Source organism: Erinaceus europaeus, chromosome 1, assembly GCF_950295315.1.
Source record: "Erinaceus europaeus chromosome 1, mEriEur2.1, whole genome shotgun sequence".
Classification (NCBI taxonomy): Eukaryota; Metazoa; Chordata; class Mammalia; order Eulipotyphla; family Erinaceidae; genus Erinaceus; species Erinaceus europaeus.
The window spans coordinates 82,237,660-82,264,692 of record NC_080162.1 but is presented as its reverse complement, the minus strand read 5'-3'; the positions used below and the strand labels follow the sequence as shown (position 1 = coordinate 82,264,692).

The 27,033-nt window shown below is 41.0% G+C and overlaps 1 protein-coding gene across 2 annotated transcripts in view; it reads right to left on the bottom strand.

The window, feature by feature from the left end:
* Positions 1 to 25,607, bottom strand: part of DHX35 (DEAH-box helicase 35) — a 94,035-nt gene extending 68,428 nt beyond the window's left edge. The window contains exons 1-4 of one of the 2 annotated variants that reach the window (XR_009549518.1): positions 25,290 to 25,607; positions 17,929 to 18,062; positions 12,937 to 13,029; positions 3,115 to 3,192 (exon numbers count right to left, since the gene is read on the bottom strand). Coding sequence is in view for 1 of the 2 variants with exons in the window: in XM_007521642.3 (XP_007521704.2) it covers positions 3,115 to 3,192; positions 12,937 to 13,029; positions 17,929 to 18,062; positions 25,290 to 25,428 (444 nt within the window). In the remaining variant the exon portion in view is untranslated. The remainder of the gene's footprint in view (positions 1 to 3,114; positions 3,193 to 12,936; positions 13,030 to 17,928; positions 18,063 to 25,289) is intronic. The other variant, XM_007521642.3, reaches the window with a different exon arrangement.
* Between the last annotated feature and the right edge of the window lie 1,426 nt (positions 25,608 to 27,033).

Here is a 27,033-nt window from a genome sequence, read left to right as displayed (position 1 = left end):
GAGCTACTCTCTTCCTTGATCCAACTTTCTGTCCCTTTTCCAGCCATGACATCACTTCCCTAGACAATAACTTGGATCCACCTCCATATCAGATTTCAGGCTCAGAGAAAAAAAATTAAAAAGCTAGTATAGCTACAGGCCCTTTGAAATATAACTAAAATATGCCTTCTAGCTATCAACAAAATGGAGGACCCCCCAACTCTTCATTTGCACTATTCCAGTATTTAGGTCTATGACTGGTGAACCATTTGTTTGGCTTTGTATGTTAACTCTCTTTTCAGCCACCAGGTTCCAGATGCTAGCATGATGCTGACCAGACTTCCCTGGACAGACAACCCCACCAATGTATCCTGGAACCCCAATTCCCCAGAGCCATTCTCCACTAGGAAAAGAGAGAGGCAGACTGGGAGTATGGATCGACCAGTCAACACCCATGTTCAGCGGGGAAGCAATTACAGAAGCCAGACCTTCCACCTTCTGCATCCCACAATGACCTCGGGTCCATACTCCCAGAGGGATCAAGAATAGGAAAGCTATCAGGGGAGGGGATGGGATACAGAGATCTGGTGGTGGGAACTGTGTGGAGTTGTACCCCTTTTATCCTATGGTTTTGTTAATGTCTTTTATAAATAAATAAATAAAATTTAAAAAAAAATAAAGAAAATGGGGAAGGAAAAGTATAAGGATTAAGTATGCTAATTCATTCTTCCTTATAACAAGAAACAATAACATCTTATAGCCCTTTGTGATCTTCTTCTTTTTTTTTTTTTAAGATTTTATTTATTTACAAGAAAGATAGGAGGATAAAGAACCAGACATCACTCTGGCACATGTGCTGCCAGGGATCAAACCGAGGACCTCATGCTTGAGAGTCCAAAGCCCCATCACTGTGCCACCTCCTGGACCACGTGATCTTTTATTTCTTAAAGCTTTCAAATTAAAATAAAATAAAATAAATTTAATTTATTTATTTTGCCTCCAGTGTTATCACTAGGGCTTGGGCACTATGAATCCACTGCTCCTGGAGGCTATTTTCTCCATTTTGTTGCCCTTGTTTTGGTTGTTATTGTTGTTATTGCTATAGCTGTTGTTGTTGTTGGATAGGACAGAGAAAAATTGATTGAGAGAGATGGGGAAGACAAAGAGGAGAGAAAGCACCTGCAGACTTGCTTCACCACTTGTGAAGCAACCCCCTGCAGGGGGAGAGCTGGGAGCTCGAACTGGATCCTTATGCCAGTCCTTGTGCTTTCGCTGTGTGCACTTAACCTGCTGTGCTACTGCCCTGCCCCCAGCTTTCAAATTTTAATGAAAAATTCTGTTAGGAGCCAGGAGATAGCTCAGACTGTGATTACACCAACTTGCATGCCTTATATCCTAGTGGCTACAGATTCAATGCTCAGCACCACCTTATACCAGAATTGAGCAGTGCTCTCTGGTCCTTTCTCTCTCTCTTCTTTCTTTCTCAATTTGTCTCTCACATAATAACAATAAAAATTTGAGAAAACTTTCATGATGAATAAATATTTATCCAAAGTTCAATATTTACAACTATTTCACTTCAGTTTCCTCTTTCATAAAATTCAGCAAAAGTAAATATATCCGGGAGTTGGGCGGTGGCGCAGTGGGTTAAGCGCACGTGGCGCAAAGCGCAGGGACCGGCATAAGGATCCCGGTTCGAGCCCCCGGCTCCCCACCTGCAGGGGAGTCGCTTCACAAGTGGTGAAGCAGGTCTGCAGGTGTCTATCTTTCTCTCCCCTCTCTCTCTGTCTTCCCCTCCTCTCTCCATTTCTCTCTGTCCTATCCAACAACAAAGCAACGTCAACAATGGCAATAATAACCACTATGAGGCTGCAACAACTAGGGCAACAAAAAGGGGGAAAAATGGCCTCCAGGAGCGGTGGATTCATGGTGCAGGCACCGAGCCCAGCAATAACCCTGGAGGAAAAAAAAAAAAGTAAATATATCCAACAGTAGTGTTATTTTTATGAAATTATTCCTACCCACTCACCCAACCAGTTATCTTCATGCAAACATAACAGAAACTTAGAAATGATGTCCATAAATATGCACAATGCTTTTGTTGGGTGGTTAAAATGTTAAGTATTTTAATTTTTTTCCTGTTGTTTTGACTTTCTCTATACTTAGAACTACTTAAAATTTCACAGGGGCTGGCAAAATAGCTTATTTGTATAGTGTATTGCTCATGTACACAGCCCCCAGCACACTAGAGGAAGCTTGAGTGTTTCAGTGTTGTGGCGTCTCTCTCCCTTTCTCTCTCTCTCTCTCTCATCTCTCAGACTATTTGCCTTTCTATCTGAAGAAGTTATCCTGAAGCCCTGGAGACAGGAAAAAGAAATCCAGCTGGGAAGACACCCTAATGACTATGCAAAAGCTTTCATGCCTCCTGTGGCTCTGAGGTCCCAGGTTCAATCCTCGCACCACAAGCCAAAGCTGAGCAGTACTGTCTATATCTCCCTCATTAAAATAAATATTTTTAATATAAAATTTAAAAAAATCTTTATGGAAGGGAATTAGTCAAGCTGGGGAAGGGTATGGTATGCTGACATCATGGGGAGACATGAGACTGTACACTGTGACAACAGCCTTGTAAACCACTATTTCCACATAAAGTGATCTCAAAAATGATTTCATAATATACAGGTATCAGTTTTTTTAAGTTATATCATATATCTCTTTTAAGCTGTAATATTAAATGCTTTTGGGGGGTAGATAGCATAATGGTTATGCAAAGAGACTTGCACATCTAAAGCTCTAAAGTCCCAGGTTCAACCCCCCCACACCACGATAAACCAAAGCTGAGCAGTGCTCTGGTAGAAAAAAAAAAATTAAACTCTTTTCTAAAGATTGTTCTATTTATGGAGAGAGCACAAGAACATCAGTCTCACCTATGTGGGGTGGTCAAGGACTAAACTCAGGACCTTCTTCTTCTAAGTCCTGTGCAATAATACTGAGCCACCTTCCAGACCTCAAGAAAGAAATTCTTAAGCAGTAATGTCATATTCACTTAGAATTTCTAGGAAACAATGAAAACAAAAGAGGCCAGTAAAAGAGAAAATACAGATTGAATCTCTGTGATACAATAAAGAAACTCACTGTAACAGCAGCCACTCTTCGAGGCTGGGTCACTCCTATGACTCTTCCTTCAGCTGTCCAGCCGGCTTCTGCAAGGTACTGCAAAGAAAACTACATCTGAGTATATATTTGACAATTCTTCTCAACAACCTCCTCCCTTCCCCCAAATCACCCCATACTGCCTGAAGAACTACTGAGAAAAGTAACAGATGGTTCATATCCTAGTGGATATGAATGATGCTCTGATTCTCTTTCCCCCTATCTCATTAACAAATGCATCAATCAAAATAAAGAATGGCAGAGCAGTTAGCTTAGCTTAATGGTTATGCAAAGAGACTCTCATGCCAGAGGTTTCAAGTCCCAGGTTCAATTCTCTGTGCCACATAAGCCAGAGCTGAGCAGTACTCTGGTAGAAAATAGATAATTGCATATGGGGAGTTCATTAAAATGCAATATTCTACAGATTTGGACTCAACACCTGTATGCTGAATGCTAAAATCAGGGATCGGCAGTGGCGCACCCAGTTCAGGGCACATGTCACCAGGCACAAGGACCCAGGTTCAAGTTCCTGGCCCCCACGTGCAGGGGAGAAAGCTTCACAAGCGGTAAAGTGGTGCTACAGGTGTCTATCTCTCTATCTCTCCCTCCCCTCTCAAGTTCTCTGTGTCCTATCAAATTTAAAAAAACAAAAAACTGGGCAAAAATTTGAAGTGATGCAAAATATTTGCCATCTTAAATTATTAAATCCCAGGAACTATGCTGAGCTCCTTCCAAGTATAACCCCATTTAATCCTCACAACAAATCTTATAAGAAAAGTAATTGCATCATCAACAATTTAGAAATGAGGAAGCCAAGAGGTCACGTAACTTGTCCAAGCACACTGATAAAAATCTTAAGAGCTGGGATTTAATCTTAACAAATCACAGCTCTGATACATAGCCATGACACAACTCTACTATCCAAAATAAAACACTCAATCTCATAGTAAATCTCTTAGTAGTAGTGTTAAGGGAAAGAAAATTAATTTCCATAATAATGAACAACATGCCCAGGAAGCCAGCCTCCTCGACACACCTGTGATTCAGACATCCACTACATGTAAAGACTGATGACAGGGATTAGATGCTGCAAAAGCAGGTATAGTGTTGACACCAAGAGGCAGTAGATGTCATGGAGGAGACTGTTGAGTTTCATCTTAGTTCTCTCCTGTTTTAAGGGTCACCAAACCTGGCCTTCTAGTTATGAATAGAGGAGGAACTCCACAAATAGCCAGCAAAGTAGCTCACTTGGGATAGCTTTTTGCCACGCATGTGACTCAAGTTCAAGCCTCAGCCCCACTACATTGGAGAAAACTTAGGTGCTGTGGTATTTTACTCTCACACACACAGACACACACACACACACACACACACACACACACACACACACACACACACACACTGTTGTTGTCTCTTTATCTGAGCCCAGAGAAATGAAGAATCCATGAAGACAAACAGAAAAAGAAAAAAGAAAAAGAAGCAGGTAGAAAATGACGAAAAACAGTACAATTTAAAAATTATGGTAAAGAACTTGGTTTTGCCAAAACTTTAATAAAAAATATCATCTAGGTTCATCAAATCGGTGTTTGTTGCTATAGTATGCTGTACTTTTCTAAGGGACGATATCATGTAAGCCTAGCAAAACAATCTGTTGAGAATAAGTTGCTCTACATCTTTACAATGACTTTTAGTTCCTCAGCCTTCCCAATTTTCTAGCCTATCATTGGAATTTAGCTTCGCAAGTAACTGCAAATTGACTATCTCAGAGAAGGGAAGCTGGGTGCTTATAGTAAAATGACTCCTTAAAAGCAATAAAATTTTTTATGTATATTCACTTTGTCCAAGCAACTCTGTAACTACTGTATATCCTATAAATATGCAAAATGATATGAAAGGAAAAGCAGTGTATTGCTATCTTGATAATACAAAACTAGAAACAGCCTTAATGTATATCAAATGGGAATCAGAATCTGTACAACTTCAAAAATAACACATTAAGTTAAAACAAAAAAAGTGTGCTAAGAGATAGCTACCACTCACATTTTTAAAGGAAGAAATATAAATAAACATTTCCCTGTAAGTGTAATAAGAAACTGGCTCTATGGGGTTGAGGAGACAGCATAGTGGCTATACAGTAGACTTTCATGCCTGAGTCTCTGAGGTCCCAGGTTTAGTCCCCAGTACTACCATAAGCCAGAGCTGAGCAGAACCCTCTCTCATTAAAAAAGTAATCTTTTTTCTAAATATTTATTTACTTATTCCCTTTTGTTGCCTTCGTTTTTTTGTTTTTTGTTGTTGTTATATTTGTTGTTGGATAGGACAGAGAGAAATGGAAAGAGGAGAGGAAGACAGAGAGGGGGAGAGAAAGATAGACACCTGCAGACCTGCTTCACCACTTGTGAAGCAACTCCTGCAGGTGGGGAGCTGGGGGCTCGAACTAGGATCCTTAAGCCAGTCCTTGCGCTTTGCGCCACGTGCGCTTTACCCACTGTGCTACCGCCTGACTCCCCAAAAATAATCTTTTTAAAAAGAAAGAAATTTACTCTAAGAAAATTATACCATTTACATAAATGAAATGACTATCAGAAGGTAGGGCAAAAAGGAAAACATTTTTACGTTCTTTTGTGCCTTCTGAATTCTAAAAAAAAACTTTTTAGAACCTATTAAACCTATTAAATATTTAAACATTAAAATCATTCTTATTTTTATAGCCAGAGCACTGCTCAACTCTGGTTTATGGTGGTGTGGGGGATTGAACCTGGGACTTTGGAAACTCAGGAATGCAAGTCTCTTTGCATAATCATTATGCAATCTATCCCAGCCCTAAAATCAATCTTAAAATTTAAAAAAAGAAAGAAAGATTCTCAATTTGGTATTATCTCATTGTTTGTTTGGTTTTTTTCCTTGTAAATGGACTTGAATCATTGAAGATACCTTTAAAACTTAGATCAAAAAGAGTTCTGCCAATGTTTTCTTCTAAATATTTTATGGTTTCTCGTTTAACATCCAAATCCTTGATGCATCTGAAATTTATTTCTGTGTGTGGTAAGATGAAGTGGTTCAGTTTCATCCTTCATCATGCTTCACCTTAATATTCTCAACACTATTTGTCAAAGAAACCCCTTTCTCCTTTTAATATTTTGGGACTCTGTCAAAAATTAGATATCCAGAGGTGTGGAGGCCTACTCCTGGGTTCTCAATTCTATTTCCCTATCTATTTTTATAACAAAAACTGCTGGAGAGGTTGTAAGGGTAAAGGAACCCTTTTGCACCGTGGGTAGGGATGTAAATTGGTCCAATTCCTGTGGAGAGCAGTCTGGAGAACTCCCAGAAGGCTAGAAATGGACCTAACCTATGACCCTGCAATTCCTCTCCTGAGGATATATCCTAAGGAACCCCAAACACCCATGCAAAGAGATAATTTTTATTTATGTTATTATGTATATTTATGTTGACAGAAAACCCTAAAGTCTGCCAAAGCAGATCTGTTTGTTGCCTGACAGTTAAGCATCACTCAGGCAAATGACCAGGTCCTTGTTCTGTATTATATAATTGACCCAAATATCTGCTACCCATCCCTGTGGGAGGGAGGGTTAAATACACTACCACTCTATTGCTATCAGGCCTGGCCATGTCACTTATGTTGACCAATGAGTTGTGAGCACCTCATGATTCTGTCATCCACCACAAGATCCTCAAGCCCAGGGAAGAGCTAGGTCCCAGTAACGATGCTGAGCAGCCCATATCTTGAGTCATCAACCCAAGATAACCACACAGTATTAGTAAGGAATAAACATTTGTATTTTTAAACCACTGAGATTGGCAGGTTCTTTGTTATCATGGTAGAGTTTATCCTAAACAATCATACAGATTTAAGTCCTAAACAAACTAATATCAACCCAAGTGACCTCTTACCTCTGTTCTATATTCTGCTACCTCATTATAGTCTACAGGAACCTCAACTATAAAATGAGGTTAATATGATCTGGGGCCCATATTCAGCTTAGGAGCCTATGTGACCTCTGCATCCCTCTAGATCTGAGCTCACATTCTGTGGTCATGAGTAGGAACATTCCAAGCTGCCCCAATATCGACCCATCTTCCTCAGGTGTAGCATAGAGTATGTTGTCCATCCTCCCTTCGGAGGATGGGGAACATTCTCTACTGCTGTTGATCCAAGTTGAGGGCAAGGTCCTATGGGGGCCCACAAAGGGGGTCTATTGTGTTGTTCCTGATAGAGATGACCAGTAACAATGGAGAGAGGGATTTATTTGAGATCTAGGCCCATCTTATCTGTTTGGGAATCTCAGGACTCCCTGAATAGGGCCCCAGCTGATGGGGTGGACTGATAATGACTAAAGAGTCATGGTTAAAGTATGACAGTCTCTTGCCCTTATTCAGCTTTTGCAGTCCTTGCTTTGCTAAGGTTAGCTTTGGAGTGAGTGAGAGAACTGTAATAGGAAGTAGGTGAGGAGGGTATCTAAGTCTAAGTAGACACTATTTCATGATGAACTTTATACTGACTGCAGCCTATTATGTACTTTGCTTTCAGGTACATATTTGGCCCTCATTTATGGATACATGTGAACATCTGTTCTGTCTCACAGGACCTGGTCTATATCTGGGTTTTGGGACTTTGTTAGGAAGTGAACCACCTAGAATGGAATTAGAGAATACTATGAAAGGAAAGGTCTCACCAGAGTAATGAGGGTGAAGGGTTGTCATTCCACACCTGAAGTCTCTAGACACAGTCTGAAGTGAAGCATGCTGAGGTGGTACTCATTGCATTGATCAGGTTGGGATCAGCAGATGCAATATCATTTGGTATGAATTGAGAGAAGAATGCAGGAAAGGTTCCAGGACTGGGGAAATATAAGCTCTACAGAGGAAGTGGGAGGTTCCTGCTGTCTCAGGGTTTAAGAAGACAATAGATAGTTATTGCTATAATCACATTATTTGGAAATTGGATTAACTTTGAAAAATCCCTTTGTCTGGTGTATTGTACCAAAGTAAAAGACTCTGGGGTGTGGGGTGGGGGGAGAGTACAGGTCCTGGAAAAGGGTGACAGAGGACCTAGTGGGGGTTGTATTGTCATGTGGAAAAGTGAGAAATGGTATGCATGTACAAACTACTGTATTTACTGTCAAATGTAAAACATTAATCCCCCCAATAAAGGAAAATAAATCCAAAAAAGGAAGAAAAAGAAAAATCCTTTTGTTAGGATTTGCTGTATAATACCCAACATCACCATAATTTATGTCCTTTGACATTATTGTATATAACTGTGCCACCAATTGCTTCTGTTCTCCCTGGTCTAAGCTTTTAAGAGAGTCAACATACCAAAGACAGCCTATGTATTAAAAAGATTCAGTCTGTGCTTTAAAAAGTTTGAGACATTCACATAAAATCATCAGATCACATCAAATCTATGGGGTTTATAATCAACATTATTTATACACCTTTCCCATATTAGGGAGCTACTCTATTCCCTGATCCAGCTTTCTGGTCATTTTTCCAGCCATGACATCATCTCCCCAGACAGTATCTTGGATCCACCTGCATATGAGATTTCAGGCTCAGGGGAAAAAAGAAAAAAAAAAACTAGTATAGCCACAGGCCCTTTGGAATATAACTAAAATATGCCTACTAGCTATCTACAAAATGGAAGACCTCCCCCCCCCCCACTCTTCATCTGCACTATTCTAGCCTTTAGGTCCATGATTGGTCAACAATTTGTTTGGTCTTTGTATGTTAACACTCTTGTCAACCACCAGATTCCAGATGCTAGCATAATGCCGACCAGACTTCTCTGGACAGACAACCTCACCAATGTGTCCTGGAGCTCTGCTTCCCCAGAGCCCTTCACCACTAGGAAAAGATAGAGACAGGCTGCAAGTATGGATCGACCTGCCAACGTCCATGTTCAGTGGGGAAGCAATTACAGAAGCCAGACCTTCCACCTTCTGCATCCCACAATGACCTTGGGTCCATACTCCCAGAGGGTTGAAGAATAAGAAAGCTATTAGGAGAGGGGATGGGATACAGATTTCTGGTGGTGGGAATTATGCCCCTCTTATCCTATGGTTTAGTCAGTTTCCTTTTTATAAATAAAAAAAATTAAAAAGAAATAAATAAAGCTCTATGACATGAAAAATATATTTAAAAAATGAGGATAATAACAGCATAGACTACACTGGGCCTTTTGAGGACTGAATGCACTTAGATACATAAAGTGGTCACTTTATGTAGTGCTAGCTACCAGACAGAACTTATTACAATTGTTACTTAGATTACTCGTCCTACTGTTACTATTATTCTCTACCTAATAACTTCCTGGTGACTTGACATGGCCATTCTCTTTTGTTTCTTTGTAAGAAAGAAAAGTAATTTATTAGGCTCCTGGAGTCATTTATGTATTTTTCCCCTCTAGATCACAATCTCTGTTGCCTGGTTTTTGTTTGATTGTGGGTTTTTTTGTTGTTGTTGTTTGTTTGTTTGTTTTTTGGGTCACTGGAGTTATTTCTAGGGCTCAATTCCTACGACTCCTAACAGCTTTCTTTCTTTTTTCTTTTCTTTTTTTTGGATAGAGGGAAAGTATGACTCCATGGCAGATGTTCCCAAGTGGTAACCAGGGGCTCAAACACAGTCCTCATACCTAGTAATGTGTGTGCTCTAACAGGTGAACTGCCACCCGATCCTGTGGTTACTGTTTTTCAAACAGTCCTTTCTCTACTGGTCATTCCCTTTGTCTTTCTCAAGCTGTACATTAGATTCCTTAGAGAAATTCTAAAAAGTACTTAAGTCTGGGTCTCACTGTAATAACCATTACTCAGAATTAGAGGAGGAGATGGAGATAATTCTTCAGAGTTGTTATGTCTGCAAGTCTTTATCTGGCAGTTAATGATAACACATCATCACATTAAAAAAATGTAAAAATAGTGGCTCAGAGGTGACACAGTGACTAGAGAAATGTACTTGCTATAAAAGGTCCACTCATTATGGGAGCACCTGATGAAGTCACTCACATTAAAGTGTAACAAGGACCCACGTTCAAGCCCCTGTCCCCACCTGTAGGGTGGAGACTTCACAAGTGGTGAAGCAGGGCTACAAGTGCCTCTCCCTCCCCCTCTCAACTCTAGATTTCTCTGTCCCTATATAATAATAAACAAACAAATAAAAAGTTTCAATTACTGAAAAATGAAGGGGAAAAAAGGTCCATTCATTGCACATACCAAAGTGATGCTCTGGTTCTCTATCTCTCTTGTTAATAAATAAGACTCTTTTTCTAAAGTGACACATTATTGCTAGGCCTCGGAACCAGCACTATGAATCTCAGGGGCAAATTTTTCTTTTGTTTACTATTTTATTGGATAGTACAGAGAAAAGCTGAAAGAGAAATAGGAGATAGGAATGGTGAGAGAAAGATAGATACCTACAGACCTGTTTTACTGCTCGTGAAGGGTGGGAAGTGGGGGCTCAAACCTCGGTCCTTGAGCATGGCAATATGTGCACTTAATCAGCTGTGCCACTGCCAGACCCCCCTCATTTCTTTCCATCTCTTTATGCTTTCTCTCACCCTGGCAAATATCAGATGTCAGATAACCAACCACATGTTCACAAACAGTCCTCATGTCCATATCTTCTACCTCTTGACCTCTGCCAAGTCTCAGATCCCCAATTCCCTTTCCTGCTAATAATATCATCAGAAACTATTAATGAAATAATTCTATTTATAAAGTCAAGCACAGCAGGGACAGGTGATGGCTGAGCGCATATGTTATCATGCAGAGGGACCCAGTATATGATCTCCACCTTCCGTGGGGGAATCTTCCTGAGTGGCAGAGCAGTGCCGCAAGTGTTTCCTTTTCTCTCCCCTTCTCTCTCTCCCTTCCTCTCAATTGTTCTCTGCCTCTGTAAAAGAATAAAAAAAAAAAAAAATAGGGAGTCGGGTGCGCATGTGGCGCAAAGCTCAAGGACTTGAGAAAGGATCCTGGTTTGAGCCCCCGGCTCCCTACCTGCAGGGGAGTCGCTTCACAAGCGGTAAAGCAGGTCTGCAGGTGTCTCTCTTTCTCTCCCCCTCTCTCCATTTCTCTCTGTCCTAACAATGACGATATCAATAACAACAACAATAACTATAACAACAATACAATCAACAAGGGCAACAAAAGGGAAAATAAATAAATAAATAAATAAATAAATAAATTTTTAAATAGTGCAGCAGGTTAAGCACAGGTGGTGTGAAGCGCAAGGACCAGCATAAGGATCTAGGTTCAAGCCCCCGGCTCCCCACCTGCAGGGGGGTCACTTCACAGGCGGTAAAGCAGGTCTACAGGTGTCTTTCTTTCTCTCCCTCTATCTTCCCCTCCTCTCTCCATTTCTCTCTGTCCTATCCAACAACGATGACATCAATAACAATAATAATAACTACAATAATAAAACAAGGGCAACAAAAGAGAATAAATAAATAAGTATTAAAATTTTTTTAAAGGTAAAAAATGGCCACCGGAGTGCAGATTCATCATGCAGCAACTGGACTCCAACAATAATCCTGATGGCAATTAAAAATCAAGTGGCCTGGAACATGGTGCAGTGAGTAGAACATGAGTTAATAAGCCTTAAGTTCCTAGTTTGATTCCAGCACTGCATATGCCAGCATGATGCCCTGGTTCTCTCTTTCTTCCCTCTCTCTCTCTAGTGTTAATAAATACTTTCAAAATTAAAAGTAAATAAAGAAAACAAATACATCAGTCACCAGGAGGTGTACAGTGGGTATACAACAGACTTTCACATCTGAGACTCAGAGGTTGCTGGTCTAATCCCCAGCCACCAGCATATGCCAGAGCTGAGCAGTGTTCTGGTCTATCTCTCATTAAAATCAAATACATAAATCTTAAAAGTCAAATATATCAATTTCCCCCCCCCCAAATTAATTCACTCTCTACTTACTGACACCACCAATCTCAAGGCAGTGAAGCTTGCTTAGTCAGCCTCCACCTCTACTCCTTCCCCCTTTTCATCACAAACAACCATTTTATAATTTCTACCAACCCTACCTCTAAAATCACTCACTTTCCTTCATCCTACATTTATAATTTGTATGTATTTATAAATGGAGGCATATTCTTTTTTTTTTTTTTTTTTTTTGCCTTCAGGGCTATTGCTGGGGCTCGGTGCCTACACCATGAATCCACTGCTCTTGAGGCTATTTTTTCCTTTTTGTTACCCTTCTTGTTTATCGTTGTCGTTATTATTATTGTTGTTACTGCTGTCATTGTTGTTGGGTAGGACAGAGAGAAATGGAGAGAGGAGGAGGGGAAGACACAGAGGGGGAGAGAAAGACACCTGCAGACCTGCTTCACCGGCCATGAAGCAACCCCCCTGCAGGTGGGGAGCCAGGGACTCGAACTGGGATCCTTACACTAGTCCTTGAGCTTTATGCCACGAGCCCTTAACCCGCTGCACTACCACCCGGCCCTTGGCATATTCATTTTTACCTGAACTCTTCAACTTCAGTTATTTGAAGAAAAAAGCTATTTGCTACCTGTCTCTGCATGAGCCTTCATAGTTTCTTTCAGAGTACTGATAATTAGCTATTATTTTGGAATTATAATAAAGTCAGTGATGACTGTTACTTTGGTACTAGTAAAGAAAAAAAACATGTCCCAAAAGTATAATAAAAATATCTAGTATAATTAATTTCCTCTCTGAGAGACTTTGAAATGGAAGCGACAGTATGGAGATTTTTCAAGTTACAAAATCCTCCCAAGCTAACTGAAGTACAAAGACATTTAAAGATACACTTACTTGTGGAATCTGCGTGCTTTTCCCACATCCTGTTTCTCCAACAATTACCACTGTCTGGTAGTTTTCGATCAAGTACAATATATGATTCCTAAGCTGAAAAACATAGCCACACATTGAAAATCGTCATGCATTTTCTCAAAAAGACCTAAACAGATATTTGCATACTTTGAAAACAAACTCTTTGCTAAAGAAAAGTAAGTTTTACAAAGAATTACCAAAAATGCACTTCTCTCAAGAGACTGTGGGTCACAATTGAGTCATAACTTAGCATTAGACATAATGCATATATCCTTTAAGATTTTCATTTATAAAAAGTTATACTACAGACATACTAATAAATGTGAACAAAGATGGATACATAAGCATACTCATAAGAATTGTAAAAATTCAAATAGAGTAAGTTTTCAACCAGAGACTGGTGAAATCAGTTATGAAACACTCCAGTAATGGAGTAGTGTGCGGGTGCTAAGAAAAGAAAAAATGGGGGGCCGGGCAGTAGTGCACCGGGTTTGGCACACACAAGGTGAAGTGCAAGGACCTGTGCAAGGATTCCAGTTCCAGCCTGCAGGGGAGGGAGTCGCTTCACAGGCAGTGAAGCAGGTCTGCAGGTGTCTATCTTTCTCTCCCCGTTTTCCTTTTTCAATTTCCCTTTGTCCTGTTCAACAATAACAGAAACAACAACAACAATGGAAAAAAGATGGCCACCAGGAGCAGTGGATTCATAGTGCAGGCACCCAGCCCCAGCGATAACCCTGGAGGCAAAAAAAAAAAAAAAAAAGAGAGAGAGAGAGAGAGAGGACAGCTGGAAACAAGGGTGTGGAGGCATCTGAATGTTGTATAAAACACATATATTGCCTAATTTAAATGTATTTGCTGGGGTCAGGCAGTGGAGCACCTAATTAAGTGCATGTGTTACCATGTGCAAGAACCTGAGTTCAAGTCCCCTGGTCGCCACTTGCAGGGGGAAAGCTTCATGAGTAGTGTTGCAGGTATCTCTGCCTCTCTCCCACCCCTCTCAGTTTCTATCATATCAAATAAAATAATTAAAAACAATAAAATGAAATAATAATAAATTTATTTGCTTATTTTTAAAAAATCCTCAATGGAAAATAGCTTTTATCACTACCTCTAAATCAAAGGTCACAATAAAGCACCTCTGGGTATATCTGTATTTCTACTGAGCCTTTCTTTACACATTCAGGGTGAGTAGAAACACTGAAATGACTGCTGTCAAGTAACTCAATGTTCTATCTACTTGGCTTCAAGACAACATATTGATCACAGGCACACCCGATGGTTCTGAAAATCATAAAATTAATCCATAAACAGCTGGTTTGGAATGAGGTTAAAAAAAAAAATACAGCGTATTGCACCAAAGTAAAAGACTCTGGGGTGGGTGGGTGGAGAAAATACAGGTCCAAGAAGGATGACAGACGACCTAGTGGGGGTTGTATTGTTATATGGACAACTGGGAAATGTTATGCATGTACAAACTATTGTATTTACTGTTGAATGTAAAATAATAATTCCCCAATAAAGAAATTAAAAAACATAAGGAAGGAAACAATAAAAAAATAGTCAAATTCTCCCACTCTGATTATTGCTCAGTTCATCTGATTCCACATCAACAATATGTCTGGTGTAGACAGGAAGAGCCTGGATGTTACCAGTTCATAACCTGTAAATAAGGCTATTTAGGAGTTGTTTTTATTTTTGTAAGCTTACTTGCTTTTTGGGGGTTTACATATATAGTTCTCAAATGTTAGTGTGAAATCTCTTTGGATATTTGTTTAAAATGAAGTTTCGGGGGTCGGGCGGTGGCGCAGTGAGTTAAGTGCATGTGGCGCAAAGCGCAAGGACCGGAGTTAAGGATCCCGGTTCAAGCCCCCAGCTCCCCACCTGCAGGGGAGTCGCTTCACAGGCGGTGAAGCAGGTCTGCAGGTGTCTATCTTTCTCTCCCCCTCTGTCTTCCCCTCCTCTCTCCATTTCTCTCTGTCCTATCCAACAACAAACAACATCAACAATGGTAATAATAATAACCACAAGGAGGCTACAACAACAAGGGCAACAAAAGGGGGAAAAAATGGCCTCCAGGAGTGGTGGATTCATGGTGCAGGCACCAAGCCCAGCAATAACCCTGGAGGGAAAAAAAAAAAAAAATGAAGTTTCTTAGTGCTATAGTCAGGAGTATTTCTACCAGCAGCCAAGATTCTCCTGCAGGTGGACTAATAAAACCAAGATGCTTTATGCTTTCTTATGGGTTGCTTGTATTTTGTGCTTTATTTTAGGTGAGGGAAGGGAAAAGTTTGTGTTCCTGGTAGGTTGGAATTTTTTTGCTTTTGTTTTTAAAGATTATTATGACTGTGTCTTTCTTTGCCACCAGGGCTCCATGCCTGCACAATTCCTCTTCTTCTGGAAGATTTTTCCCCCTTTCCCTTTTTCTTTTAGATAGGGGACAAGAGACAGAGAGAGAGAGAAGGAGATAGGGAAAGTTAGAGAAAGAGAGTGAGATACGGAAAGACACCACAGCATTGCTCCACAGCTTGTGACACTTTGTCCACATAGGAACTCTTCATGAAGCAGCCAGGGCCTCAAACCTGCATCCTTGCACATGGGAAAGTCTGCATTCTACCAGGTGAGCCATCTCCCAGCCCCTACAGGTCTGTTTAAAATAGTACTTTTTCTCACTCTCAGACAGAAGTTGAAAAACAAGATCAGAAGAGAAAACACAAGTGGAACCTGAACTGGAATTGGCGTATTGTACCAAAGTAAAAGATTCTGGGGTGGGTGGGTGGTGAGAATACAGGTCCAAGAAGGATGACAGAGGACCTAGTGGGGGTTGTATTGTTATATGGAAAACTGAGAAATGTTATGCATGTACAAACTATTGTATTTACTGTAGAATATAAAATAGTAATTCCCCAATAAAGAAATTTAAAAAATAAAATAAAATAGTACTTTTTTTTAAATGGTACTATTTAAAATAGTACTAGATGGATAGATGAATGGGTGATCAAGAACAATTTGAATACAAATAAAAAGGCAAATAAGATCTTTCAAAGAAGTCAAAGAATATAAGCAAAAGAAGCAAGATGGAAACTGAAGTACATATAAAATATACAAACTCTTATCAGATGGCTGCTATAAAAACAAATAAAATTACATTAGCAGCTCCAGGTTTGGTTTGGAAATGAATTAGAGGAGTGTTAGGACTTCACTGGAAAAGGATATGAATCTTGAGCTAATGAATCTGGACTTTGCATGTGCTGTGTTCTGAGAAAACCGAGTCACTTGCCCTTTGTCAGAAGGTGTATGAAAGAAATACAGTTGAAATATATGTAAATCACCTTCCACTCCGAGCCTACTTCCTGGTGATGATTTAGCCTCCCCAAAAGACTGGGAAATAGGAAGAAAATAAGTCTCCACTTACTATGACTACATACCCTGGAGAACTATAAAACAAGTGGATTCTGAATTCTAGTTTATGCTTGTTCTCTTGTGAGATACTATACCATTTCATGAGCACTAACAGAGTCCAGTGTCTGGCTGTATATCTAATAAGCACACCTGTCATTCAGTGAGAGCTATGAGCACTCATTTCAGCAGAAACAAACTCACTGTTCCAACGTTCTTGCTTAAACAAAAATGTCATTAAGAAGAAAGATAAATGTAGATCATGTTCAAAATTTGCCAAAGGTAGATTATGTAAAAATTCAGTGTGCTACTTCTCTTTTAGAACTATCCATACTTGAACTGGAGTTGGTGTACTGCACCAAAGTAAAAGACTCTGGGGTGGCTGGGTGGGGGGAGCACAGGTCCTAGAAAACGATGACAGAGGATCTAGTGGGGGGTTGTATTGGCATGTGGATAACTGAGAAATGTTATGCATGTAGAAACTATTGTATTCACTGTCAAATGTAAAACATTAAATTATTTTCCCAATAAAGGAAAAAAATAAAGAAAAAAAAAAAAGAACCATACTTGAAAGCAATGGGGGGGGGGGGGGAAGCATCACTTCATTTCTAGTTTTTCAATATGTAAAGTCTAACTGAAATAAATCTTAAGAACTTTCAAGAGTTATATGGTTAACTTGATACAAATTTTGAAAAGTGAATCCTTTCAGGTAAGTATAATGTCTGAGCTCACAGTGTTCTAAAGAATCATACAGATTTTTCTGACATATCGCACCAAAGTAAAAGACTCTGGGGTGGGTGGGTGGAGAGAGTACAGGTCCATGAAGGATGATAGAGGACCTAGTGGGGGTTTTATTGTTATATGGGAAACTGGGGAATGTTATGCATGTGCAAACTATTCATTTACTGTTGAATGTAAAACATTAATTCCCCAATAAAGAAATAAAAAAAAAAAACCCAAAAAGAATCATACAGATTGGACTGGCATAATAGCTCACTTGGATAGTGTGTTGCTCTAACATATGCATGACCCAAGTTCAAGTCTGGGCCCCCACCCACACTGAAGGAAACTTTGGTGTTATGTTTGTTTGTTTTCCCCTCTCTGCCTATCTCCCTGTCTGTATCTGAAAAAGCCAGCCCAAGTCACTGAAGCTCCAAAGACAAAATGTTCTCCAATACCCACCCCAAAGATAAAAGAAAAAAAAAAATTTTTTTTTTAATCATAGAAGAAGCTGGAGCCAGGCAGTGGCACACCTGGTTACGCACACATATTACCACGCTCAAGGACCCAGGTTCAAGCTCTTTCTCTCTCTCTCTGCCTCCCCTGTCCCTCTCAATTTCTCTCTGTCCTATCAAATAAAACACAGAAAAAAAAAAAGGGTAAAAAAATGGCTGCCAGGAACACTGGATTCATAGTGCCAGTGTGGAGCCAAAGTGATAATCTTGGTAGCAATAAAATAAAATTAAATTAAATTAAAAAGAATTATACATGCTAAAAGGATAGTTTTCATTTGAGCCAAGCATAAAACTACTGCAGACAGATGCTTCAGTCAGTAGGTGATACGATGATTCAACATACCCTGAACACCGGTAGCTTCTGCCTCTGCTGCTCTATAGAAAGGGCAGCATATGGATTGTAAACAACAGTTGTCACGGAGTTTTCAGCTAGACTTTGTCTTTCTTCAGAGATGCTGACACCCGGCCCCTCTGCACCTGTAGCAGAAAAGTTTTGTTTTTTTTTTTCAAATTCTCTAACACAATGAACAGAAACACACACATACACACACACATACACACACAAACATACAGATGTTCAATATAAGCAATGTGTTTTATCTCAAACTACTAAGAGACATTGAACTTCAAATTCAGGAAAGCATACAGAGTAGTACCAACCAGAATATAAACATCTTCTTTGTCCAGAGTCAGGCAGTAGCACAGCAGGTTAAGCGCACGTGCCGCAAGGCGCTAAGACAGGTGTAAGGATCCCGATTCTAGCCCCCGGCTACCCACCTGCCGGGGAGTCGCTTCACAAGCGATGAAGCAGGTCTGCAGGTGTCTTTCTCTCCCCCTCTCTGTCTTCACCTCCTCTCTCCATTTCTCTCAGTCTTATCCAACAACAACAACAATAACTACAACAATAAAACAAGGGCAACAAAAGGGAATAATAAATCTTCTTTGACAAAAATAAAAGAGATGGTGAGTCCTATTAAGCTACAAGATGGCCACATACAGCTGTATACTGCAGAGATTTGTGTTTTTAGTTCTGGATTTCAGGGGTTACTCAAAGTGACAGAAACCCAGTAGGAATCAATCAAGACAAAGAATGAAGTCTGTTCCTGCAGAACGGCAACAAGAATTGGAAGTGACAGGAACCAGGGGATGAAGCTGGGGATTCTCCTCATACTCCATACTTGATCTTAGCTAAAAGGCCAAGAAGTGATTTCTCCTCACTCTCAACAAGTACCTACCAGTCACTCAGGATGGCTTTTTTATAGATCTAACAGACTAAGCTATCTCCTTGGGCCATGGGTTTAGTTTTTAAGATTAGCTTCCATAATTTTTTATACCAATTTGTTTGTATAACCTTAGGATAGAACTAAGAATAAGTGAATGACAAAGGGTTAAAGCAGATGTTTCTAAAAATTGGAGCTATTCAGCACTGGAGTATGCTATTTCTGAAAAGCAACAAAAATCTCTAAAAGTTCAAACACATGCTGCACAGCCTTCTGTTGGGGGGGGTGAAAACGATAATTACCCAAAACTACCATCTCCCGTGACTTCTGGCTCAATCTGTGAAGCTAAAGGAAAACAGTAAGTAATCTGATGAATTCCCTCCCCTGAAAAATATACCAGGATGCAATTTAGTAGAACACAAAGTGCTGGCAGCCCATAACCCCACAGGGCTAAGTTTATAATCAGTGTTACAAATCATTGATCCCTTTCCCACTTATTTCTAGGAACATACTTCTGTTCCAAAAGTCCAAGATTGCCAAAACTCAGGTCAATCAAGCACTGTGGCACTGTTTCTGCCAAAATGTCAACCTTCCTTTCAACAAGATAAAAGATAGAACTGAACCTGGAACAAAGTCTCTGCTTAAAGAAGCAGTTTTCTTCCTTTTCATCCCTATTATGGATACATCTTATTAACTTTTTATAGTCTGCATCCAAGAAAAGTATTGCAGGCTACTGTCTCTCCATCAACTATTTTGTTCTCAATTCCTTCCTTTTCAAAATATGTTTAAAATCTTTACAACAAGCCTAGAACATTTTAGCATCATTCCTGCAAGCTCTTACTTCCTCCCACACCATGATTTAATCCACCAGGTATCTCCTTCACTCCCTCCCCCACCCATTTTTGTCTTTAATCTATAGCCAATCTACTCCCGTATAATCTGTTATGAGGACTTTTACAAGAACAGCTGCTGCCCATCAATAAGTTTTATGTCTCTTCCATACAAAAGGTTTCATTCAGCCAAAGCAAGACTACTTAGCTCCCTTCTATATAGGCCAGGTTCATTCTGCCTGCCTGTGGTTGTTTTTCCCTTGGGAACATGTTCAGTGCTAAAGGGAGCAACATGTTTGTAATGTTTGCAAACTATAAAATCTGATACCCCTATCTATGAAACAAAGCTGATGAACAGTTATCTCTCAACTTAGTATTCCCTTTAAGGCAACTTTTCAAAATTTGAGTCTGAACCCACCAGTTGAGTTATGAAATTAATGTAGTGGGTCATGACTAGCATCACTGATTCATGACCTAAGAAGAATAGAAAGTATTAGGTGGAGCCCAGGAGGTGACAAACTGAGTAAAGTGTTAGACTCTTAAGCATGAGGTACCAAGTTTAGTCCCTGGCAATGCATGTACTAGGCCAGTGCTCTAAGAGTCTAACACTTTACTCAATTTGTCACCTCTACTCCCCACCCCATACTCTGCCACTCGAGGAAAACTGGTCCTGAAATGAGTGCAGTCTACAATATTCCTAACTATGACCATGGAATGTGAGCTCAGACCTACAGGATGCAGAAGTTACACCGGCTTCTGTGCTAAATATGAATAGATACAGGCCCTTGGTCAGATTGATGGTGGTTACAGTTAATGGTATTTATAGACTTTTCCCATATTTGAGAGCTACTCTCTGCCCTGATCGTTTTCTGGTCCTATTTCTGGTGTCCTACTCTGACACCATCTTCTCAGACAACACTTCTTTTTTAATCGATTTAATAATGATTGACAAGACCATAGGATAAGAGCGGTACAATTCCACACAATTCCTACGACCAGAGTTCCATATCCTATCCCCTCCATTGGAAGCTTTCCTGTTCTTTATCCTCTGGGAGCATAGACCCAGGATCATTATGGGGTTCAGAAGGTGGAAGGTATGGCTTCTGTAATTGTTTCTCTGCTGGACATGAGCATTGGCAGGTTGATGGATACCCCAGCTTGTTTCTGTCTTTCCCTAGTGGGGCAGGGGTCTGGAGAGATGGGGTTCCAGGGTAACTTGGTGAGGTCATCTGTCCAGTGAAGTCAGATTGGTGTCATGGTAGCATCTATAACTTGGTGACTGAAAAGCATTAAGATATAAAGCAGAATAAATTGCTTAATAATCAGGAATCTAAACATAAGGCTATACAGCAGATGAGATTTGGGGTCTCCATATTGGAAAAGGCTGGTAGGTTTATTTTAGATATATTCCAAGGGTCCATAGCTGTCAGGCTCAGTTAAAAATTAGTAAAGTCATGGGCTCCTTGGGATATACCTAATAAAGACTTCCGAGCTTCTTCCAACATGAAGACCCCCAATCCCATCTGCTATATTCATACCTTTAGGTTCCTGATTATTAAACAATTTGTGCTACTTTATATCTTAATGCTTTTCAGTCACCAAGTTGTAAATGCTACCATGATGCCATCTTGACTTCTCTGGGCAGACGACCTCACCAATATGTCCTGGAACCCCACCTCCCCAGAGTCCTACCCCACTAGAGAAAGACAGAAACAGACTGGGTTATGGATCAATTTGCCAACGCCCATGTCCAGCAGAGAAGCAACTACAGAAGTCAGAACTCTCACCTTCTCTACCCCATAAAGGTGTTTGGTTCATACTCCCACAGGGATAAAGAATACAAAAACTTCCAACAAAGGCGATGTGATACAGAACTCTGGTGAAGGGAATTATATGGAATTGTGCCCCTCTTATCCCACAATCTTGTTGATCATTATTAAATCACCAATAAAAAAATTAAAAAATAAGAAATAAATGTAAATTTTTCAGATGTGTGTGTATATACGCATATGCATGCACTGAACTACAATACATTTCTTAACTACAGTAAAAAAAATTTTCCATATCAAAAAATCTACAAAATTTTGGCTATAAAATGTGGTCAGAAATATGGTCAACAATCATTAAATATCTGTTGAATGAATGGAGGAATGAAGGAAAATAGTGAGACCCTTGTCAACTTTGCTAGCAAACTAGTTCAAACATTTTCTACAAAAAAATTTAAGGGGAGTCGGGCTGTAGTGCAGCAGGTTAAACGCAGGTGGCGCAAAGCACAAGGACAGGTATAAGGATCCTGGTTCGAACCCCGGCTCCCCACCTGCAGGGGAGTCGCTTCATAAGCGGTGAAGCAGGTCTGCAGGTGTCTAGCTTTCTCTCCTCCTCTCTGTCTTCCCCTCCACACTCCAGTTCTCTCTGTCCTATCTAACAACAACAACAACAATAATAACTACAACAATAAAACAACAAGGGCAACAAAAGGGAATAAATAAAATAAATATTAAAAAAAAAAATTTAAGAACGTCATGCATGTCTCAAAGGTGAAGTTACAAGTGACTAGAGACCACACACTAGTGACTCAAGTTTCCCAAATGTGCTACTGTTAAAATGTTTGCTAAAATTCATTTAAAACAACATGAGAGGGAGTTGGCCAGTAGCGCAACGGGTTAAGTGCACATGGCACAAAGCTCAAGGATCAGTATAAGGATCCCAGTTCGAGCCCCCGGCTCCCCACCTGCAGGGCAGTCACTTCACAAGCGGTGAAGCAGGTCTGCAGGTGTCTATCTTTCTCTCCCCCCCCCCATCTTCCCCATCTCTCTCCATTTCTCTCTGTCCTATCCAACAACAACAGTAATAACTACAACAATAAAACAACAAAGGGAATAAATAAATAAATAAATATACTTTTAAAAAAATGAGGACTGGGAAGACAGGATAGTGGTTATACAATTTTAATCCCTGAGGCCCTGAAGTCCCAGATTCAATCCCTGACACTACCAGAAGTCAGAACCAAGCAGTGCTCTACTAAAAAAAATAATAAATATCTATTATTCTGGAACAAGTGATGGTACAGTGGATAAAGAGTTAAGAGTCTCCCAACAACAGATGAGTGGCTGAAAAAGTTGTGGCATATATACACAATGGAATACTACTCTGCTATTAAAAATGGTGAATTCACCTTCTTCACCTCATCTTGGATGGAGCTTAAAGGAATCATGGTAAGTGCAATAAGCCAGAAAAATAAATATGAATATGGGATGATCCTACTCACAGACAGAAGTTAAGAAATAAGAAATGAAAGGGGAAACACAAGGGACTGAGTTTGGTGCATTGCATGAAAGCAAAGAATTCTGGTGGGGATGGGGGTATTAGGGTCCTGGAACATGATGGCAGAGGAGCACTTAGTGGGGGTTATGTTGTTATGTGGAAAACTGGGAAATGTTATGCATGTACAAACTATTGTATTTTATTGTTGAAGGAAAAAAAAAAGAATTCTGGGGAGGGGTGAGGAAGGAGGTTTTCACCTAGGCTGGTAGTGAGAGTGTTTTGCAGATTAATGGGAAATATCACACATGTATCATAACTATATTTACTATAAACTATTTTTTTACTGTAAACTATTAATCCCAAGTAAAAAAAAAAAAAAAGAAAAGAAAAAAAGGGGGGGGATGGCCATAGGGAGCAGTGGATTTATAGTGCCAGCACAAAGTCCCCGCAATAACCTTGGAGGCAATAAAATAAAATAAGCAGAAATAATGATATAATAATAAAATTGCACTCTCAGCATGAACTCTAGAGCTCAAGGCCTGATATCACATGTACCAGAATGATACTTTGACTCATAAAAAAATAAATAAATAAAACTTTAAAAAATAAAATATGGGGGGGAGGTCTGGAGAGGTACCTCAACAGTAGAGTACATGCCTTGCATCATCTGAAGTCCAGAGCACAGCACATGATCAAATAGTGCTCTGGTGCCTGCCCCCTACATCCCCCCTGACACCCCCCACATACACAGGAGAGAAAAAAAAAAAGTAAAATTTTCCCATTCAAGTATGGATAATATATATATCAACTCTAAGTCCATATGACAATCAGGCAATATCTAATGCAGCTTCCTGCTTTAGAGAGCACACACGATCTCCAGTGTTCATCCCATCATATCAATCTGCAATACATATTCTAGTTTGCCCTAGTCCTCACCACTCCCTATTACTTCTACCCAGAAACTTCATTTATTTAGATTGTCTGAAAGATCCACCTACCTACCTTAACTTGCAATTCCTTGTATATGGGATATATTCATGACACCAACATCACAACCTCCCTCCCCCCTTTTGTTGTTGTTGTTACTGGGATTTCCCTGTTCTGAGAAGATGGCTCTGAGAAGACTTGTTTAGATATAGATACAGCAAGATGGCAAGATACCACAGCACCAATGCTGAACACAGAGGGTGGAGGGCGCAGCTTCAAACTGGGTTGTGTGCATGGCAAAGCAGGTGCACTACTTAATGGGATCTTAGTTTTGATTGCAATAAAACTCAGGACGGATAATTGCCTTGCAGTGCTGAATAAAAAAAAAAAACTGTCGCTAAAGGGCTGGCAGATAGCATAATGGTTATGCAAAAAGATCCTCAGACCTAAAGCACCAAAGCCCCCCCCCCCAGCACCACCATAAGCCAGAGCTGAACAGTGCTCTAGTTAAAAAAAAAAAAAAAAAAAACACTACTAAAGACCCTTTAAGCTTTTTCTTAGCATTATCTCTTCTGTCTCATGTCATTTTTGTTGCAATATAATTTACATGTGCTGACCTGCAGGGATGTAAGTGATGGAAAAAACAGACTAGTAGCAACTAAAAAACTTCTGATTCTCACAAGAAATTGATGGAAGGGGAGGAGATAATACATCTAGCAAACTCTGACATTCACATATTCAATAAAACTCGGATTAGTGAATTAATTGAAGCAATGCACAAGCAAAGCATTTGTGACAGATTCAAGTTAGCTTGCAAGAGAGGCCGTGAAAGTGAAGGAAAGTGTTCACTTTTTGGTAGACAATCTGGGTAGACAAGAATTGCTTTAAAAAATTAAAACATTTTCCCTGTTTATGAGTGCTTATTCTACATCAAAAGGTGTTCCTTATTCAAGAATAAAATGGACCTTGTTATTCTGCCCATTTCACAGGTGAGGAGCGTCGGGCTCAGAGGGGTCAGGAGACTTGCCCCCTGGCACCAAGCTACCAAATGGCAGCGCTGACTCGGGGCCAGGCAGCCTGACTCCACCACGGCCCGAGCAGCACCGCCCATCGGGCCCCAGCATAACCCCAGGGCGCTAAGAGGACACGCGTGGGCGCTTCGGCATTGCCCCATCTCGTGGGCTGGGCAGGACAGACAGACCTCAGGAATAAGGAAAACAAAGCCTGGGAGGCTGACAGACTAGAACAAGATGACAAGGAAAGTTTCTGTTGGGGGCGGATCCTGAAACCCATGGGACCACTGTGAGCGCCCGAGAGTCCACCAACACCCGAGGCGGTGGTGGCCAGTCTGCCGAGGTCAGATGAGAGAGAGCTGGTCTTGCAGACCCCTGAGCGCCGGACGCCGGGCCAAGGCTATAAAGTCAGGCCACGGCATATTCCCAGCGTTTAGCCAAGGGACTTACCGGGTCGCCAGAACTTCACCGGTCCCACGGGCGCAGCCATGCTGGGGTGAAAGGTCATGAGGAAGGCTCCACCCCTCTGCCGAGCGCCTGAGCCCCAAGAGGGGTGGGGGCGTGGCCCGCGAGGAGGTAGGACCAACATGTTGTGGCCACACCCCCATGTCTCCGCCCCCAAGCACGTGACCTGAGTAGCTAGGATCTCCCGCGAATGTTGTGGCCCCGCCCCCAGCCCGCGAGACTTTACTCCGCCATATTGACAGAGCGGGAGTGCTCCGCCGGGTGTTGGGGGAGGTGTTTAACTGTTTGGGTCCCGACTCGGTTGGCCAGTGGCTGCCGAGCCCCAGATCAAGCTTTGAGGGAAACCTGCTGGCTACAGGGTCCTGCCACTTGCGGTGGGCTATGAGGGTGACTGATGACTTCCGAATTCAGTGCAAAACACCGATGGTGTTACAAACTATCTCGGCTTTGCTACGTCTTAATTTTTATATTAAAGGATAACAGTGATCATCTCCTGAGGATGCAGCTTCAGTAAATAGCGGCTGCTCACTGTGTGCCCTGAGTGCAGTGTCAGCCCATCTACCTACAGCTTGGGGCCAAGATGATAATGAAGAGTAAATGAATAGTATTCTACACACGGTGGTGTCCATGACTGTCAGTCAATCAAATAATGGACAATAAAGGGCCAGGCGGTAGTGCGCCTGGGTAAGCGCTCACATTACAGTGTGCAAGGACCCAGGTTCAAGCCCCTGGTCCCCACCTACAGGGGGAAAGCTTAAGGAGTGGTGAAGCAGGGCTGCAGGTGTCTCTTTCCCTCTTCCTCTCTATCTCCCTTTTTCATTTCTGTCTCTATCCAATCATAAATAGAATTTTAAAAATCTTTAAAAAAACAATGGAGGGGTCAGGTGGTGGTGCACCTGGTTAGAAGCATAAGTTACAGTGCACAAGGTCCTAGGTTCACACCCCTGGTCCCCACCTGCAGGGGGAAATTTTCATGAGTGGTGAAGCAGGGCTTCAGGTGTCTGTCTCTTTCTATCTTCCCCTCCCCTCTCAGTTTCTCTCTGTCTCTAATAAATAAAAGATTTTTAAAAATAATGGAGAATGATAGGGAAGCCTTCAGGGGTCTTGAAAGTAATACTGAAAAGCTGGGGAAGGGAATGGTTTGGAGAAAGACTAGACTTGGGCAGACCAATTAGGCAAGGGCTCTACCCCAGGGTTCCCTCCAGTTTGACTCCTTGTCAAATGGTGCAGAGATAGCAACCAGGTAGAGTACCTGATCCACAGGGGTAAGGCACCAAATGGGAACACCATGAGAACCCCATGAACAGTGGGGTGGTGCTTTAGTGTCCCTGTCTCTGTTTCTCTCGCTCTCTCTCATCCTCTATATATAAAATGAAAAAGTTGAGCTCAGGAGGTAACTTAGTGATATTAGATTCTATGGGCAGCAGTGGTGACTCAGCAGGTAGAAGGGGTGCCTTCCAAGTGTGCAGTCCAGGGATCCCATACTAAGGACAGAGACTGGTGGTACTTACTGGATAGTGGAGAAACTTTTTTTTTCCCCTCCTCTCATAGAAAATATATAAAATGAAAATTGGGCCAGGGAGGCAGCGAAACGGTAGAGTATATGCACAAGGTCCAGGACCCAGCTTCCAGCACTGCATTAAAAAAATATATTGACTCCATAACACCCAACCAAAAAGAGGTGTGTACTCCTATGTTCAGAGCAGCACAATTCATAATAGCTGAAACC